At 37.8% G+C, this 19,314-nt stretch overlaps 1 protein-coding gene across 3 annotated transcripts in view; it reads left to right on the top strand.

Annotated features, from left to right (window-relative positions):
- Nucleotides 1-16,958, top strand: part of SUB1 (SUB1 regulator of transcription) — a 72,165-nt gene extending 55,207 nt beyond the window's left edge. For all 3 annotated transcript variants that reach the window (XM_055367614.2, XM_063700809.1, XM_019013412.4), the window contains exons 2-5: nt 1,334-1,406; nt 4,344-4,466; nt 11,826-11,934; nt 13,879-16,958. In XM_055367614.2, the coding sequence (XP_055223589.1) occupies nt 1,335-1,406; nt 4,344-4,466; nt 11,826-11,934; nt 13,879-13,958 (384 nt within the window). In that variant the 5' untranslated portion in view covers nt 1,334 and the 3' untranslated portion in view covers nt 13,959-16,958. The remainder of the gene's footprint in view (nt 1-1,333; nt 1,407-4,343; nt 4,467-11,825; nt 11,935-13,878) is intronic.
- The last annotated feature ends 2,356 nt before the right edge of the window (nt 16,959-19,314 follow it).

Genomic DNA, 19,314 nt, shown 5'->3' on the forward strand with positions numbered 1-19,314 from the left:
GTCTGCTTGCATAAATTCAAAAAATTGCAACCTCCGGCATAAATGGGTTAATAGGACCTGATCTCTTCTGAGATGGGGAGAGCAAAAGATATTTTGATAATCAGCGTTTTATGATCTGGTGTTATAAGTGCCTTGAATAGAGGTATCCACGTATCTTGGAATTCCTTGAAATTTGGGGCTTAGGCTTACTGATAGTTTGCTTTCTGCAAACTTGCACTCAGGCACTCAGTAAACACCCACTTGTAAGCAAGGCACTAAGTTATCTATGTCTCTGGGGGGACCTGGGAAGTTACCAGCATGGTAGGAATTTGCGGGAAGGTTTTGCACCTCCCATAAATAGGTTTTGCACCTCCCATAAATAGGTTCTTCAAATTTTAATTATGTTCCAGAGTAGAAAAATCTGTGTAAAATGTAATGAATTGCTGTGAATTGTGTAAGATTTTTTTTTTTTGAGATGGAGTCTTGCTTTGTTGCCCAGGCCGGAGTGCAATGGTGTGACCTCGTGTCACTGCATCCTCTGCCTCCCGTGTTCAAGTGATTCTCCTGCCTCAGTCTCCCGAATTGCTGGGACTACAGGTGTGCCACCATGCCCTGCTAATTTTTGTATTTTTAGTGGAGATAGGGTTTCACCATGTTGGCCAGGCTGGTCTCGAACTCCTGAGCTCGAGTGATCCGCCTGCTTTGGCCTCCTAAAGTTTTGGGATTACAGGCGTGAACCATCGTTCCCGGCCTGAATTGCGTATAATTTTGTGTACTCTTGAATTAGTACCTGTCGTTATTTTGGTGATATGGCCAAAAAGTCAAAATATGAATAAAATATTATGTAAAAATTAATTAGATGTCACATTTGTATGGTACAGCTAGTTCCCTGTTGTGTAAATGTTGGGGTCAGTTCCCCATAGTGAATGATGTTACGTTAGTTCCGATCTCATTGATGAGAAGTCTAAAGCGTTACAGTAGAATTACATTTCTTCTGGTTTTAATAGTAATTGTTGTCTGCTGCCTTCTTGCAGTTTACCCTACACATAGTGTGTAATGCCATTAAAACGAAGTATGGAAAGATCCATTGGCCTGGAGAAAGGTTAGAGGTGTAGGAGTGTATGACATTTAGTTCATTGTTCTTACTGGGTTCAGCACATTGCACCCTGCATGTTATTTGCAACTTAAAAGGGTATAGATTAAAACTTGTGCTCAGTGTAACAACTCAGTACCACAAAAATGGTAGAATGAACCGTGGAACTTGTCGTTGATTTTTTTCTTTGATTGGGGGAGAGCTAAGTTGAAAGTAGTAGAGTACCTTATTAATTATTTTTGTAATGTATTTTTCTTTCAGGATGCCTAAATCAAAGGAACTTGTTTCTTCAAGCTCTTCTGGCAGTGATTCTGACAGTGAGGTTGACAAAAAGGTGACTACTACTGCACCAAGTCATTTTTGTGATACTCAACAATATTGTCCATATCCCATTCTGAAGGATAGTAAAAGGTGTATTAACATCTTAAAATGAGGATCTAGCTGGGTGCGGTGGCTCATGCCTGTTATCCTACTTCTTTGGGAGGCCGAGGTGGCAGGATTGCTTGAGGCCAAGAGTTCAAGACCAACCAGGCTAACATAGCAAGAACCTGTCGCTTTAAAAAAATAAATAAATAAAAAATAAAAAATGAGAATGTGAATGGGTATTTCTGGAGGTATGGTTGGTCTCTGGACCACTTGATTAGAAGTGCCTAGGATGCTTTTTGCACATTCATACTCGTAGGCCCTAAATCAGACTTAATAAGTCTTCTGTTGAGCACCATTAGGAACCCTAAAGTTGCAGAACCACTGCCTTGGATCCTAGGGTCATAGAATTCTAAGTAGGCCAAAGTCACTATTTGCCGTTATTTAGAAATTTACCAGATTTTTTTTTTGTAAAATGTTAATTTTTTTTTTTAAAGACAGGGTCTTACTCTCTTGCCGAGGCTGGAGTGTGGTGGCACCATCATGGCTCACTGCAGCCTCGACCTCCTGGTCTCAAGCAGTCCTCCCACCTCTGCCTCCAGAGTAGCTGGGACTACAGGCATCATACCTGGTTAATTAAAAAAAAAATGTTTTTGTAGTGACCAGGTATTGCTGTGTTGCTAAGGCTGGTCTCAAACTCCTGGCCTCAGGCAATTCTTCTGCCTCAGACTCCCAAAGTGCTGGGATTACAGGTGTGAGCCATCATGAGTGGCCATAAAATGTTAATTTTGACAGTTCTGTCAGTTACTGGTGTTTATTCTGCACATAAGGTTTTCTGAATTTTAGACTTGGTACATTTTTAAGTTTGTACTAAGTTTGTGCTCTGGTCCCTTCCATTTAACTAAATCAGCACCCAGTAAAGCTATTGAAACCCATTGACAAGATAGGCTTTTTCTGCATTAGATGACAGCTGCACTGTAATTGGTGAATTTCGCTAAATTGAGCATCTCAGTGGAGCATAACTGAGCGTCTCACTCTGCGGTCAAGTCTTCCGTGCAGAATTGTCTTTTATCTCATAGAACTTTACATATCTGAAGAGATATTTATATCCTAGAAATAGAATAAGTTGGTCGTGTTTTTCCTAATTAGTATATATCCTTTGTAAAATAGTAAGTAATGACTAGCATTGGTAGACCTGTGGTTTCCAAAAGTTTATTCAAAAGAAGCAGGCTCCCAATAGCTAAAAGAAAAGGGGAGAGCGTATGGGAGATTGGAGAAGTTGCAACCTTAAAGTATAAATATAGAATATAACACATGGAAGGGTAAAATAAGGCTTCAAAGACTATACTTGAGTAAATTTCTTAATTTTAAAATTTGCACCCTATATAGTATTTGAGTATGTTGATGTAACACGTGTGTATTGAGCTTTTATTTGCCAGACATGCACTATTCCACAGGGAATACTTAGAGCCTGATTTATAGAATAATTGCTTTCTGCATATTGAGCTAACTTTTTGTTTGTCCCAAATAGTAATATTAATCTTGTAAACACTTAACCTTGTATACCACATTTTTCATTTCATGTTTTACATGTATATAATATTTTTCCTAGCTTCATCTAATTTGGTAACATTAATTAATTTAGTAACATTAAAATATTTATACTATTCCATCAAGAAGGAACATGACTGCCCTCTTCTGTTTGGGTATTGTAGTGGTTTTTATGGGTTGTTAGCTCTTTTTGAGAATGCGACTTTCTAATAAGCTTTTAAAATAATGCTGTTTTTAAAACACTGTTGTGATTTTTGAAAGCTAGTCTAACACATAGCTGTCTATCTTCAATTTTTTTTTTTTTTTTTTGTGATGAGGAAGTTCTTGAGTTGCTGGCTCTCAGTGCCCAGTGCAAAATAGCTCTCTAAAGATTTGCCTAATTGTAAATTCCTTTTTTTTTTTAAATTTTTTTTTATTTTGAGATGAAGTTTTGCTTTTGTTGCCCAGGCTGGAGTGTAATGGCGCGATCTCGGCTCACTGCAACCTTCGCGTCCTGGGTTCAAGTGATTCTCCTGCCTCAGCCTTCCAAGTAGCTGGGATTACAGGCGTGTGCCACCACGCCTGGCTAATTTTTTTTTTTGAGATGGAGTATCACTCTGTTGCCCAGGCTGGAGTGCAATGGCACGATCTCGGCTCACTGCAACCTCAGCCTCCTGGGTTCAAGCAGTTCTCTGCCTCAGCCTCCCTAGTAGCTGGGATTATAGGTGCCCACCACCACACCTGGCTAACTTTTTTTGTATTTTTAGTAGAGATGGGGTTTCACCATGTGGCCAGGCTGGTCTCGAACTCCTGACCTCAAGTGATCCTCCCGCCTCGGACTCCCAAAGTGCTGGGATTACAGGTGTGAGCCACCACGCCTGGCCCATAAATTCCTTAAGCCAGCATAAATTCCTTTTGGAATAGGCAGGACATAAATAAACATATCCTGGAAATGGAATAAGTTGGTTGTATTCTTTTTAATTAGTATATCTGCTTCGTAAAATAAGTAACTGACTAGCCTTAGTAGACCTGTGGTTTCCAGGTTTATTCAGAAGCAGCAAGATCCCTCCATTTTTTTTTTTCTACCAAAGAGATGTATGTGGGATCCCAAACCACAAAATAACAGTTCCTGTGGTTAATACTACTATAATGCCTGAAGTGTCTTGGGATCCTGAGAACAGAGTTTGAAAACATTACTAGACAGAAGGATTGGTTAGATTCATAGTTTTGTTGTTGAGTGAAACTTGCTTATGTATATATTTATGATATTTTGGATATAGTCTTTTGATTGTTTAAATCTTAAAAAGTAATGGGATCTTTTGACGCTGGGGTATGTTTTATTTTTATGTGTGCAAATTTTAACCATATTCTTTTCTAGTTAAAGAGGAAAAAGCAAGTTGCTCCAGAAAAACCTGTAAAGAAACAAAAGACAGGTGAAACTTCAAGAGCCCTGTCATCTTCTAAACAGAGCAGCAGCAGCAGAGATGATAACATGTTTCAGGTAAAGTTGGCTATTTTTTTTTTTTTTTTGACATGGAGTCATGCTCTGTCACCCAGGCTGGAGTGCAGTGGTGCCATCTTGGCTCACTGCAGCCTCAGCCTCCTGAGTTCAAGCAGTTCTCTGCCTCAGCCTCCCGAGTAGCTGGGGTTACAGGCATCCGCCACCAGGCCTGGCTAATTTTTGTATTTTTAGTAGAGATGGGGTTTCACCATCTTGGCCAGGCTGGTCTTGAACTCCTGACCTTGTGATCCACCTGCCTCAGCCTCCAAAGGTGCTGAGTTTACAGGTGTGAGCCACCATGCCTTGCCAAAGTTGGCTGTTTCTTTAGATTCAGAGGAATTATTATCTGGCTTGATCTGAAGAATGTTAAAAGTACTATAATCTGATAATTGCCTAATATGTATGTTACAATCTTCTTAACTAGGGACATTTATTAAAATAGAACAAACTAGTAAAAGTATTTTGTACGATGCTGGATTAATGTTAAAGCCTCTAAAGTCTAGTTTTGCTGTATTTAAACCAATGCAAATTTAAGTGTTACAGAAATCCAAAAAATGAGATTGAGAACTGCACATTTTGAAAGCAACTTGGAGGAGGCAGGTCAAGTGTTGGGACAGTAAAGTATGAATAGATTATTATGGGACAGGAAGCAGCAATGTGACATGCCTAATTTTGGCCTGATGAGCAACAGAAAAGGGGAATGGGTTGAATACATGAAGTGAAGGAAGTTCATTAGAGGGACTTGATGAAATCACCTGGGGAGGACTCGTATAGCTTCTTCTCTTGGGTTTCCTGTCTTGTTTTAGGGAGACTTGACACTGGCATCTTTGTACAAGAAGGATTTGTGAGGAAGGGGTGTTGGGGAATAAATGAATGCAGGTGAGATTGCTTAGGTAATTGTAGGCTTTAATCTGTATGTGAGGTGATAAGGGCTTAGATGGTTTTTCCTAAAGAAGAAATTATGCCGATTACAAGATACAGGTTAGGAAGAATGGACCAGAGGAATTAGGCAGTCAGTGAAGATGTGGACTTGATCGTGGATGTGATTGAAAAAAAAAAAAGGTGTTGCTACAGAAGCAACACCTGAAGGGCTTAGTTGGGAAATGTTCATGTGGGATTATCAGCATGGTTGACTAAAGCTGCCTACTGAAGTATTAAACAGAGGAAGAACAGGAAGCACATGAGGGGATGTCTTGGGTTATATTCAGATAGAGAATGGAAGGAAAAAGAGGATGTAGGTTAAGAGAGTGGGTGAAGGAAAATTAGAAGAGTGCAGTAATGGGAGCAAGAAAAGGATGAGTGTTTCCAGGAGCTATAAGTATTAGTTGAAACCAAAAAGTTGGGTGGAACGAGACTACAATTTTTTTTTTTTGAGACAGGGTCTCTGCTCTGTCACCCAGGCTGGAGTGCAGTGGTGTGATCTCTGCTCACTGCAACTTCTGCTTCCTGGGCTCAAATGATCCTCCTTCCTCAGCCTCCTGAGTAGCTGGGACTACAGGCAATGCTCCATGACGCCTGGCAAATTTTCTTTTTTGTTGGTAGAAACAGTGTTTAGCTGTATTGCCCAGGCTGGTCTTGAACTCCTGAGCTCAAGTGATCCACCCACCTTGGCTTCTCAAAGTGCTGGGATTACAGGCGTGAGCCACCGTGACTGGCCAAGACTGTAGACATTTATATGACTAGAAAGTAAGGCTAACACATGTATACTTTGACCTGTTGATAAACTTCGAAAGGTGGAGTGCCAAGATTAAGGTGAGAATGGGAAAATTTAAGTTTTTTTTTCCTATTGCTTATTTTTGCCTTGTTATACTTCTAGGTAAAAGAGATAGACGAAGTGCAGATGAACTATTTAGTTCAGAACACACATTTTAGAGATTCTGTTCTGTTAAGAGGAGTTTTGTGAAAACTAGATCTAATTTTAGGAGTTTTCTCACCAGAAAAACGGAGCTTCATTTCTTAAACCCTCATCTAAGATTCCTAAGCCTCCTAAGGCTGACATTGCGCCTTTTGAAAGCCTGCCTCTAGGAGGAACATAGGTCATCTTTTCTTTTTTTTTTTTTTGAGATGGAGTCTCGCTCTGTCACCAGGCTGGAGTGCAGTAGCACGAATCTCCGCTCACTGCAACCTCCGCCTCCCGGGTTCAAGAGATTCTCCTGCCTCAGTCTCCTGAGTAGCTGGGACTACAGGCATGCGCCACCACCCCCAGCCAATTTTTGTATGTTTAGTAGAGACGGGATTTCACCTGGTTGGCCAGGATGGTCTCGATCTCTTGACCTCGCCATCTGCCTGCCTTGGCCTCCCAAAGTGCTGGGATTACAGGTGTGAGCCACGGCGCCCAGCCTAGGCCTTATTTTCAGAGTGGCTTTCACGGATCTAGTAGTGTAGGCATTATGAAATAATACGATACTTAATTTCATTGCCATTACAGCTTGATGTACATCAAACATCAGTACATAAGCAGTTCTCTAAATGTATTAAAGAGTTGTACCAAAGAAAAATCAATAGACTTATCTTTTAAAGTCTGAAGTGATTGGGGCAGAATCGTGACTAGAGAGAAGATACTAGAGATGCTTACTTCCTGGTTCCTTCAGCTCTGATCTTGAAGAACTTTCTTCCATAGGGATGTAATCTACCTGAGGTGACATCTGTGATAATAAAGAGACTGGAGAATTATCTCATAATTACTTAGTACCTGTGTCTTGAAAGGTCAGAATAGTTGAGGCAGGAAACTTTAATCCATATTTTTCTTCAGAGTTAGGCACAAAGGGTTAGTAATACTGCTTTAGTTTATTTGATGATTTAAGGATACTTGATACTTTTAAATTATTTAATTTAAAATGATTATAACTGGTCATTTTAATCTGGGGCAGGAGTCCATAGAATTGTTTTTTAATTTGAGTTTTCTTTTTTGTGTTTGAAGGAATTATTCATAACCTTTATCACAGGGGTCCCTCCTGCACAGGAGGTGAGCGGTGTGTGAGTGAACATTGCAGCCTGAGCTCTGCCTCCTGTCAGATCAGCAGCGGCATTAGATTCTCATAGGAGCGCGAACCCTATTGTGAACTGCGCATGCAAGGGATCTAGGTTGTGCGTTCCTTATTCCTTATGAGAATCTAATGCCTGATGGTGGGATAATTTTTATCCTGAAACGATCACCTTTCCCCTTCCCTGCCTGCTGTGGAAAAATTGTCTTCCATGAGACTGGTCCCTGGTGCCAAAAAGGTTAGGAACCACTGCTTTATCAGATCTTCAGAGGGGACAAGGAATCAAATTCGTATAAGAATCACAGTTCTTTATGACGTATATGCTATTTTTTGCTGGTAATCTCCAGATTTTGTGGATATAAAATATATTCTGTCATCTAATTTTATTTTTTTCCAATAGAATGTGATTTCAGTGATCTTTATTTTTTCTATCTTTAAGTAATATATCCCTATACTACTATCTCATCACTTGTTTAATTTTTGCTAATAAGAATTTGTCAGTTTTACTCTTTTTTTTCCCCCAAGGGAGAGGCAGCTGTTGGGCAGATTCCTTTTTTTAAAAAAAAAAAATGTTTTTGAGGTACAGTTTATGTCCAATAAAACGCACACATTTAAAAGCATACCTTGATAGGCTGTGGTAAATGTACACGCCTTTGTGGCCAGACCATTTTCATCACCCCAGGAAGTTCCTCTTGGCTTTACAGTCATTGCTCATGTCCTAGGTAATCACTGATCTTATTTCTACCACTATAGATTTATGTTGCCTCTTCTAGAACTTTGTATAAATGGATACATGCAGTCTATTTTTTGTGTCTGGCTTTTGCTCAGTATAATGTGTTGAGAGTAGTTCTTGTTGCATATATCAGTAATTTTATTGCTGGAGTAGTATTTTGTATGATAATACTACAACTTGTTAATCCATTCACCTTGGGTGGACATTGGGATTGTATCAAGTCTTGGGCTATTAGGAATACAACTGCTGTGAATATTCTTGTACAAGTCATTTTGTGGACTTTTTTTCCCTTTTGGGTAAATACCAGATACATTTGCCGAGTCGTAGGGTAAATGTGTAACTGTATAAGACACTGTCAAACCATTTTCCATAGTAGCTGTAGCATTTTACACAGCCATCGGTACTACTTATGAGATTCAGGTTGCTCCACATCCTTGCTAGATATTGTCAGTCTTTTAAGTTTTTTTCTTTTTAGTTACATTGAATGTATAATGGTAGCTCATGGTGGTTTTACTTTCCATTTCCCTCATGTACATGTCTTAATTCATTGTACATCTTTAGTGTGTTTATTGGTTATTTTTATATCTTTTGTGAAGAGTATCTTGGCCACTTAAAAAAAATGCCAGGTCATTTGAGTTGTAACACTTTATATATTTTGGATATAAGTCCTTTGTCAGATGTAAGTATAATTAATATTTTTTTTAGACTTCAGGGAAACTTTAGTTTTCAAAGAAATCTAGTTCAAAAATGAGTGGAGGTTAACAGAGAAGAAAGAATATGAAACCGGAGAGAATCAAACAGACAGAATAAGGGGGGACTGGCAGTTGGTCAGGGGCATCTGTGACAGATCTTCTCTCTCTTGGAAATGAGGTCCTCACAGATTCTGGTCAGTTCATCATTTTCTTAACGTCCACAGTTCTGCTTCTTCCTCAGGCTCTCCTTGAAGGCCAAGACCCCTGTGGCTCCAACTTGAGTGAATATTTTCTTTAGGTTTCTGGTTTACCTTTTTATTTTCTGAAGCATCTTTTTAAAAAAGGCTTTAGTGTGATTGTCTATTCTATTGATTTTTCTCCTTTTTTGCTTAACGCTTATTTTCTGTCCAAGACGTATTTTGCCTACCATGGCCACAAAAATTTTTGCCAATGTTTTTTCCTAGAAGTTTTATAGTTTTAGTTTTCACATTTAGGTCTATAATTCATGTAGAATTAATTTCTCTGTGTATGATGTAAGATAGAGATTTCGATTCTTCCCCACCCCCAATGCAGATAGCCTGTTTTTTCAACACCATTTGTTGAAAAGAGTATTCTTATTCCTTTGAATTACCTTGGATTTTACCCCCTCCCCCCAAAAAAATCAGTGAATATATCCAATGCGTGTGTATTTTTTGACTCCATTGTGTTCCATTGACCTCTTATGTCTGTCTTTACTCCAGTACTGCATTGTCTTCCCTTACTATATTATAGTGAGTCTTGGAAAATGCTAAGAGACACTTTGTTGAGGAAAGCCTGTTCTTTTCTCTGGAATTTGTAATTTGTGGTAAGCAGATATATAAGATTTTTGAAAAATAATTTTCTGTGAATATTTTTAAGTTCTCAGTCTGACTGAGTGAGGTGCATTAAAGATGTTATTTGAAGTGAACATGAAAAGGAGAAACTTAGTTATTATTGACTGGAACTCTGGATTCGTATATTCAGAATGGTTGGTGAAGCAGTGTAGCTAGTTGCATCTGTGGATTCCTGTTGGTTGTAGTTTGTACTGCAAAATATTGCTTCCTAATGATTTTTTTTTTTTTTGGTGGTAAAAACCATAAAAGTATATTCACATTGTTGTGAAACAGATTGCCGAAACTGTTTCATCTTGCAAAACTGAACCTCTGTGGCCATTAAACAACAGTTCCCTTTCTCCCAGCCCTGGTAACCACCATTCTACTTTTTGTTCCTGTGAACTTGACATCATGTAAGTGGAATCATAAAGTATTACTTTTTTCCTTTTTATGACTGGCTTATTTCATTGACGTAGTATGTAACAGGATTTCCTTTTTTAAAAGCTAATTGATGTTCCATTGTGTGTCTATTCCACCCCCCCTCCCCCATTTTATCAGTTCATCTCTGGGTGGATATTTGTGTTGTTTCCACTTCTTGGCTCTTGTGAATAATGCTGCTATGAACATGGGTGTGCAGATGTCTCTTGGAGTCTGTGCTTTCAATTTTTTGGGATATATATCCAGAAGTAGGATTGCTGGATCATATGATAGTTTAAACAGTAATTTCCTTTGGTTGCAGTTTTGATACTGAGAGTAGTACAGTTGACCCTTGAACAATGCAGGGTCAAAATGCAAGGCACCAACCCCTGTGCAGTTGAAAATCTGGTTATAACTTTTGACTTCGTCAAAACTGCTAAGTATAGCCTACTGTTGACTGGTAGCCTTAACAGTAACATAAACAGTTAACATATATTTGTATGTTATATGTACTATATACTGTATTCTTATAATAAAGTAAGCTAGAGAAAAGAAAATATTACTAAGAAAATCATAAGGGAGAAAAAATACATTTTACTGTACTGTATGGTGTTTATCAATAACATTAGTTTACGTTGTCTGTTAATAAGATATGTCATCTGTTAATAAAATATGTCATCTGTTAGAAATTGTAGGCAACCACAGCTGCAGATTTCAGTCCGTGGTACATATCAAGCAATTCAACTTTTTTATTTTTATTTTTATTTTTTTTGCGTTTTAAAATTAAAGACAGGATCTTGCTGTGTTGCCCAGATTGGATTCAAGCTCCTGGGCTCAAGTGATCCTCCGGCCTCAGCCTCCTGAGTAGCTGGGATCATAGGCATGCACCACTGCTTCTGGCAGTTTTTTTCTTGTGATGTCATGCCTTCTCTCTGCTTCTTGGGAGCACTTTCAGCATCACTAGGGGCACTTTGTATAGGACTCATGGTGTTATTTAAAGTTTATGGTATTGCAGTAATCATGATGAAAAATAATGTGAAAACCGTGAGAGATCACTTTTTACTGCAATACGCAATTTGTTGGAGACATGAACTGCTCAGCAGAGATGATTAGCATCACATGGTGTTTTACACAAGGTGTTTTAAGCAGATATTTGTAACATTTGAGCACACTGAGATAGCAACAGGAAGTGGCTATGAAGTTAACACTAGTACACTACTGTAGTTAATTTTATGCAGTTATGAATTAATACTCCATCTTTGTTTACATTTCTCTACTGCTTCCCGTGTGCATAAGTTTTGATTACATTTTAACTTCATATAATAGATTTGTACGTTTTATGATAGTAAATGATAAAATAACCTCATATCTAGGTATGTTTTATGCATTTATGACATACCTAACTTTTTCTTAATGTTTTCATTATTTCTAGGCTATGCAGTTGTTCTGTGAGTTTTTTCAAATTGTCAAGTCTGCAAAAATTTTTCCAGTATATTTATTGAAAAAAATATGCATATAAGTGGGACCTGCACAGTTCAGAGTCGTGTTGTTCAAGGGTCAGCAGTAGTTATTTTCATGATTAGATGTAGAGTGAGCATGCAGCAAGTTGTGAATATGAGTACAATTGAAACAGATACCACTCTTGAAAGGAGCACCTCTTTTTATGTTTGTTTCTTTTGCAGATTGGGAAAATGAGGTACGTTAGTGTTCGCGATTTTAAAGGCAAAGTGCTAATTGATATTAGAGAATATTGGATGGATCCTGAAGGTGAAATGAAACCAGGAAGAAAAGGTGAGGTCTAATTACTTGAATTTTCTTACAGTGTTAGGACTAAACTACAACTTTTCTGAGTAGCTTACTTAACTTGAAATGTTGGCAGGACACATGGGGCAAGGAAGAGTCTTACTCAATTGATTCTCTATCTTCTGTAGTTATTTTGGACATGATACTTAACATTTTTTTAATGAGATATCTTAATACAGCTTTTGGAAATAAAACCCAGAAAAGTAACACCCCTAATATCACTTCAATTGGCTGCTAATTTACTTGAATAATTTTTAAAAAGGTTTATGCAATTCTGAAGCAGATTAGACACTATCTGGGAACTTGTAAAATCAGGAATGGAAAATCTTGGTTTACAATGCTTCCTTTTGATTCAGCTCCTAAAAGCTATTCTTTAGGGCATTATTCTTCAAGCGGATCTCTGCTTTCCTTCCATTTGTGCTTCATCCAGTCCCAAGCCTCTTAGCATTGTAGAAACATATTTTGTATTATTCACCAAACAGCTAGAGAAGGTGAGCCAGCCTAAATTTGTATATTTGGATTGCTGCTCTAGGTTGACCCTCAGCTAAAGAAAAATGCTTCCTTATTTAGTTTTATTCTGCTTGCCTGTTAGTTTGAAAGGTACCACTTGTTTGCTTCATGCAGGTTTTTTTTTTTTTTTTTTTTGGTTAAACTCAGCCTCTATATGTGTTTATACGCTTTCATATTTTCTTCAAGTCACTTCTGGATTGGTCATTCACGTACCAGAGTGGCCGATGCCATATTTCTTGTTTATTCTTTTTTTTCAAATTCATGGCCTTCCAGCAGTTTTCTGGGAATACTTTCTGCCAGTTCTTGTTTACTTCTGTGTTTATATGCGTCAGTATTGGAATGCTAGAACGTTAAAGTACAAAATATAGAAAATATAAAATTTCTGTTCATACTTTTACATCTTAAACTGGAAAGACATATCTCACATTTTTTAACCGTTTATGTGTTAGGTGATATGCTAAGTTCATTATTCATGTTACTTAATCATTTACAACTCTTTGGCGTATAGATGCCATTTTACTGGTGAGGAAACTAAGGCTTACAACGTGATGTAGTTCTTTTTTAAGGGTCATACACTTAGTGAAAGTGAGGCTGGAATTTTAACCCTGACAGGGTGACCCTAGAGTGCAGTTACCCGGGTATACTCTCTGAGGAGTCCTGTATGAATCACGTCCTGGGAATTTTTCCAAAGTGAAATGAATGCTTCTGGAAGAACTCAGCACAATTGGCTTGAATTCCTGTGGAAATTTTGGGCAAATATTGGAACCAGCTGGAAATATAGTAATGGGGTATCACATGCCAAATCTGGACCTGACCATTTTAGCCTGATAGTTGACGGGTATTAGTAAGATGTGTCTTCAAACCCTTATTTATTCTCATTGGTTACAATAGGTACTATGCAGGATGCATTGTGGAAAGTAAGACTGGATATGAGATTGATAATGCTCAGTAAATTGTGATGATATGTAATTAACAAATGTAAGAGATATGATTTTCAGTATTGTAGCATTGTGTCCAATTGGCAATTTTTTTTTTTTTTTTAGATTGAGTCTTGCTCTCTTGCCCAGGCTGGAGTGCAGTGGCATGATCTTGGCTCACTGTAACTTCCGCCTCCCAGGTTCAAGCAATTCTCCTGTCTCAGCCTCTTGAGTAGCTGGGATTACAGGTGCACACCACCATGCCCGGCTAATTTTTGTATTTTTAGTAGAGATGGGGTTTCACCATGTTGGCCAGGCTGGTCTTGAACTCCTGACCTCAAGTGATCCGCCCGCCTTGGCCTCCCAAAGTGCTGGGATTACAGGTGTGAGCCACCGCGCCCAGCCTAAAGTGGCAATTTTGATAAAACAGTATTCTAGTTGAAAGTATGAAAATCCTCAACGCTTAAATAGATTTTCACCTTTGAATTTTTAAACTTTGTTTTAGGTATTTCTTTAAATCCAGAACAATGGAGCCAGCTGAAGGAACAGATTTCTGACATTGATGATGCAGTAAGAAAACTGTAAAATTCGAGCCATATAAATAAAACCTGTACTGTTCTAGTTGTTTTAATCTGTCTTTTTACATTGGCTTTTGTTTTCTAAATGTTCTCCAAGCTATTGTATGTTTGGATTGCAGAAGAATTTGTAAGATGAATACTTTTTTTTAATGTGCATTATTAAAAATATTGAGTGAAGCTAATTGTCAACTTTATTAAGGATTGCTTTGTCTGCCCACCACCTAGTGTAAAATAAAATCAAGTAATACAATCTTAACTGTTGTGGCCTTTTTTGATCATAAGAGTTGGTACTGTTTAAGGCCAAAAGTAACAGTTTTTATAGATCTTTTAGTTTCAACTCAGCTTTTACAATAAAAAGAATTTGTATTGCATTGAGTTTATAAACTTTTGGTTTGTGAACTTCATATTTGATCTTTTCTTTTCCAATCAAATGTCTAGGCTTGTTTGACTTCCACCCCAATGGTTTTTCACTCTTTTTGTTTACTTCATTTTCCTTTAATAACTTAATCTCTTCATGTTCAGTTTTTACTTCACTCTTTATTCTTTTCTTTGATTATGGTATGCTTATTTGGAAAGTCATTGAAACTGTCAAAATGTTATCTCAATAAGATACTTATATGAGAACTACAATCACCGAATCTACTGTATTCAATATTAGCAGATCTAATTTGATAAACAACATGGCTTGTGTGAAAACTGAGCAGGTGTTTGTTTACCCATAGTGTTCTGTGTAGTTATTGCTTAGTCTGCAGAAAATAATGACTTAGATGAGATGTCTGACTTGCTTTCACTTATTAAACATGTTCACCATGGGATGATGTCTGTAACATCAGATATTGTTCAACTAGACTAGGATTTAATAAAAATTGTGAAAGCTTACTGGCCTAACATTTTATTCTATAATATTGAGTATGAATTATATGTAGCCAGAGATGTCATTAAGCTTTACTGTTATAGTAGGTAATATGGTTAGTTTGTAGGGAAAAGAGCATATGAGCACATGCTTGTGTATTTTGGCTTTTGCCCCAGTAGAACAGACCAATGGCATTCTAGACTTGATGATACTAAGTTTTAGCAGACACTAGTAAGTGGTTTGTATTTAACCATACTGATGAAGCAGACAGATTGAGGCACAGATTTTAGTGGCTTTGTGGCAATAAATAGGGCATGGTGTGCCTTAGGAAAAGAATGTTTATAAAGGGAATTATAACTGAAATTAAAGGAGGCGGCAGTGAAGAGGTTTCAATTCTCTTCTATCTAAATGATATACACATGATATTTTGAGATTTTTATAACAGCAGTGGAACACAATTCTAGGTAGAGTAGAAAAAGGAAAGGTTTAAAGACATGTAAAAGATTCTTGTTGACAAATTATTTTTGGTAGCAAATCTCAAATGGTTACCTGCTATTAAGGTCTGCCATATTAGAGTTTTGCACTATTTTGCTACCAAGTTTGATTCGTACATCTAAAACATTTTGTAGTTGCTTGTCAAGGACTTAATTTGAAAATCATTTGCCAGGCCACATAGTTATCAATTTTTTTTTGTATCAGCTATTCTGTTGTATTTCTAGAACATTTTTTAGATGACTTTTTAAAGTGTATTTAGCAGTAACCTTAAGAGGTTCAAACTGGTAAATCTCTTGTAATTTAGCCTTCATCAAATAATAGGTACCAGTGTATTAAAGATATGTATTTTTTTTTTGCAGCCCGTTGAACCAGAGTAGGTTCAGAGAAACTCCCAAAATTTGTAGTTTAGACACATCATGCTTGATTGGTAACTTCCCTCCTTTTTTGGGGAACATGTTTGTGTCCTATTAACTTAATTGGATAGATTTTTAAATATTTCTTATTTTTGGCACACGGAAAGGGTAGTTAGAGTACAGAACTTTGATTTTTGGTGAGATGCAGAGGGAATGATGGGTAAATTTCCTAGGTTTATGTGAATTTAGGGGGTGTATGCATTTTGAAACAATCTACTAACAGATGGTGCTGAAATCTATTACCTACATGTTTTCTAGTTTAGCATTATGTTAATGAAGCCTCCATATAAGGAGTGTTTCTCTGGCACAGTTGGTAAGTTGACTGCTAACTTCATTTAAATGTGTTACTGGATATGCAGTATACTGAAATTATTAATCAGTTTGTGTACAGGAAAAGAGAACTGGGTTAAAAGAAGCATATTAACTTGTTCTGAAAAGAAAGTATAGATTAATTTTGTTTTCTGTTTAAATTTTATCTCCTTGGTAAAGATTTTTTTTTCCTAGGCAGAAAACTTGGCATTTTTAGGCATAGATACCTTACCTTACAATGCCAAAATGAATTTAATTCCAGTACTCAGGTTTTTCCCTTTAACAGACTCTATGTGTATCAGGGCTTTCTAATGGGTTTTTCCTCTTCGTTTTTAAAATGTGAGCAGCATTTGACCAATTTCCAGTGCTCTTAGCATTTTACTTAAAGAACAACCACTACAAAAGAAAATCTTTGTAATTTGATTGTCTTTTGCTTTGCTTCATTAATGCCTAAGAACTTAAGAATACTCCTACCTCATTAGCTACTCAAGATGCTGTGACGATCAAATCTATTCTACATAATGCGTTTAGAAACAAAGACTTGGGTAAAAAATGAAATAAGTATATTCTGACTTGGCTATTGAGGGGAAAATTCAGTATTAAGTGTTCCTCACAGGAGATATGTTAGCAGAATACTATAAAAGTTTGAAATTTTTAAAAAGTAAAAGTACTTAAATTTAGGTATCTCTCCTGAAATTCTTTGCAGTTCATTTTTTATGGCAGTTAATCCAGTGAAACACTCAAAAGTTTTTTTTTTTTTTTAAATGGTGTTTTTCCAGATAAACTGTAGGGTGAACATTCACATAATCACAAATATGTAATTCTGTAATTGTGGAATGCTTGTATGCTTTGTTTTCGTACATCTTCCATGGAGATGTCTGAATATAATACTCCATCTGTGAATATTTTAAATGTTGAAATAAAAGTAAGAAATGTGCCCTTTGTGTTATCCCAGTTTCACAAACCTGAAGGTAAATGGGTAATTTGTCTGTTGAATGAGTTTTATTAATAGAATGCCTTTCTGTGTGAATGCTTTGGAATGTGGATTAGTCTTGGGTCCGTCCTTTCCATCTACCTGATCCAAATGGAAAAATGCAAACACTTAGGTGTATACGGCCTCTTTTTTTTTCTTTCTCCCTTTAAGTGTTTTGTAGTCTAATGATTCCTTCATATGCTTGACTGGTGTCATGGACTCCTTTGAAGATTTCAAACTTACATTTTCATTTATGAAGTCCCTATTTTGCCCTTGGTTAGTGTTTTTCTTTATATGTTGAGGCCCCATTTCAATTTCTGTTTAGGAATAGAAAGATCCATGGCATATTCTCTTAACTGTAAATTTGCTTTTAGTAAAACATAATTCAGCCAGAAGAAGGAAAAAAAGAGTACTTGGAGTTCACACAATTAATCACTGACTTCATAGTTTTGTGGTATGGCTCAAAGGGAGTTACTGGGATAGGAAGGGTATTTGCAAAGTACTAAACATTTAAAAAAATTATATGGAATTAGTTACTATATAACAGTTCACCTAATAGTTGTGTCCATTTTAGTAAAAGATCTTGCTACAGCCCGGTGCAGTGGCTCACACCTTTAATCCCAGCACTTTGGGAGGCCAAGGCGGATGGATCACTTGAGGTCAGGAGTTCGAGACCAGCCTGGCCGACATGGTGAAACCCCATCTCTACTAAAATACAAAAATTAGCTGGGTATGCTGGTGAGCACCTGCAATTCCAGCTACAGTGGAGGCTGAGGCAGGAGAATTACTTGCATCCAGGAGGCAGAGGTTGCAGTGAGCCGAGATTGTGCCACTGTACTCCAGCCTGAGCAACAGAGTGAGACTGTCTCAAACAAAACAAAACAAAACAAAAAAACAACAAAAAAAGCTTGCTACATGAACAGGACTTTTCTTTCCCCACTTGCTTCATTCACATAAGCCCCTTACAGAGTTCATACCTTCCCAGACCTGCTTTTATAGACATTTTAGTCCTGGATTAATAGTGACCCACTGTCTAAGTGAAATGCTCCTCTTATTTCACTTTTTAGGTTCTTGATAGTTTAAATGGTTTATCCTTCTGCTGGATAACTTACTGCATAGTTAGGAGATAAGATTTATGCCACTTCTTTAACTGCTCCTGAATTTCAACTGATTTCAATAGTTGGATAATGTAACCTCCATGGGTAACAGGAAGACTGTATATGTAGTTCAGAAATCAGCTGAAGTTGTCTATGTAGTAACTCACGTATCTTGAAAAGTGATGTGAAAGTTCCACTTTTGCCCTCCTAAGTAAGCTAAGCCCAAGTCTTTTAAAATGTTATGTATTTATTTTTTGAAGAGACAGGGTCTTTCTGTGTTGCCCAGGCTGGAGTGCAGTGGCTGTTCACAGGTGTGATCCTAGCGCACCACGGCCTTGAACTTGTGGGCCCAGGTGATCCTCCTGCCTTAGCCTTCCTAGCATCTGTACACTACAGGTGTATACCACTGTGTCTGGCAAGCCCAAGTCTTTTAATAGCTCCTATTCTGAAGGCTTTTTCAAGTATGTAGTTGTTGCAGGAATGGTACAGAAAACTCCCATGTACCCCTCCACTCAGAGACCCCATTCAGATTTTGTGAGTTTCAGTGTCTTTTAGCAAAAGCATCTAACCCAGGATCACGTGTCTCATTTGATTCTCTCTTTACTTTAGTCTCCTTCAGCCTGACAGTTCCTTAGTTTTTCCTTGACTTTTACAACTTTGATGTTTCTGAAGATTTGGTAACATGAAGGCCATTGGTGATGGTGACAAGGGTGGGGAGGGCAGAGGCTGGTTGAGTGAGGAGTGGAGACTTTGTGTAAGTTCATTTGAGCAGCTTCGTTGTGAAGGATAAAGAAAAATGGGATGGTGGCTGTAGAAGGGTGTGGGATCCAGGGCAGAGTGTGATTGAAATTACAGTGTGCAGCATCTGAAGGAAGGTGGTAAGGTTCCTAACTTCTTCAGTATGAATTTAAGTTGACCTTTGGTGTCAGCAACGGTTTCTTTTTTTTTTTTTTTTTTCTGAGACGGAGTCTTGCTTTGTTGCCCAGGCTGGAGTGCAGTGGCACGATCTCGGCTCACTGCAAGCTCTGCCTCCCAGGTTCACGCCATTCTCCTGCCTCAGCCTCCCGAGTAGCTGGGACTACAGGCGCCCGCCACCACGCCCAGCTAATTTTTTGTATTTTTAGTAGAGACGGGGTTTCACCATGTTAGCTAGGATGGTCTTGATCTCCTGACCTCGTGATCCGCCCGCCTTGGCCTCCCAAAGTGCTGGGATTAAAGGCTTG

This window comes from Gorilla gorilla, chromosome 19 (genome assembly GCF_029281585.2).
Source record: "Gorilla gorilla gorilla isolate KB3781 chromosome 19, NHGRI_mGorGor1-v2.1_pri, whole genome shotgun sequence".
Taxonomy (NCBI): domain Eukaryota; kingdom Metazoa; phylum Chordata; class Mammalia; order Primates; family Hominidae; genus Gorilla; species Gorilla gorilla.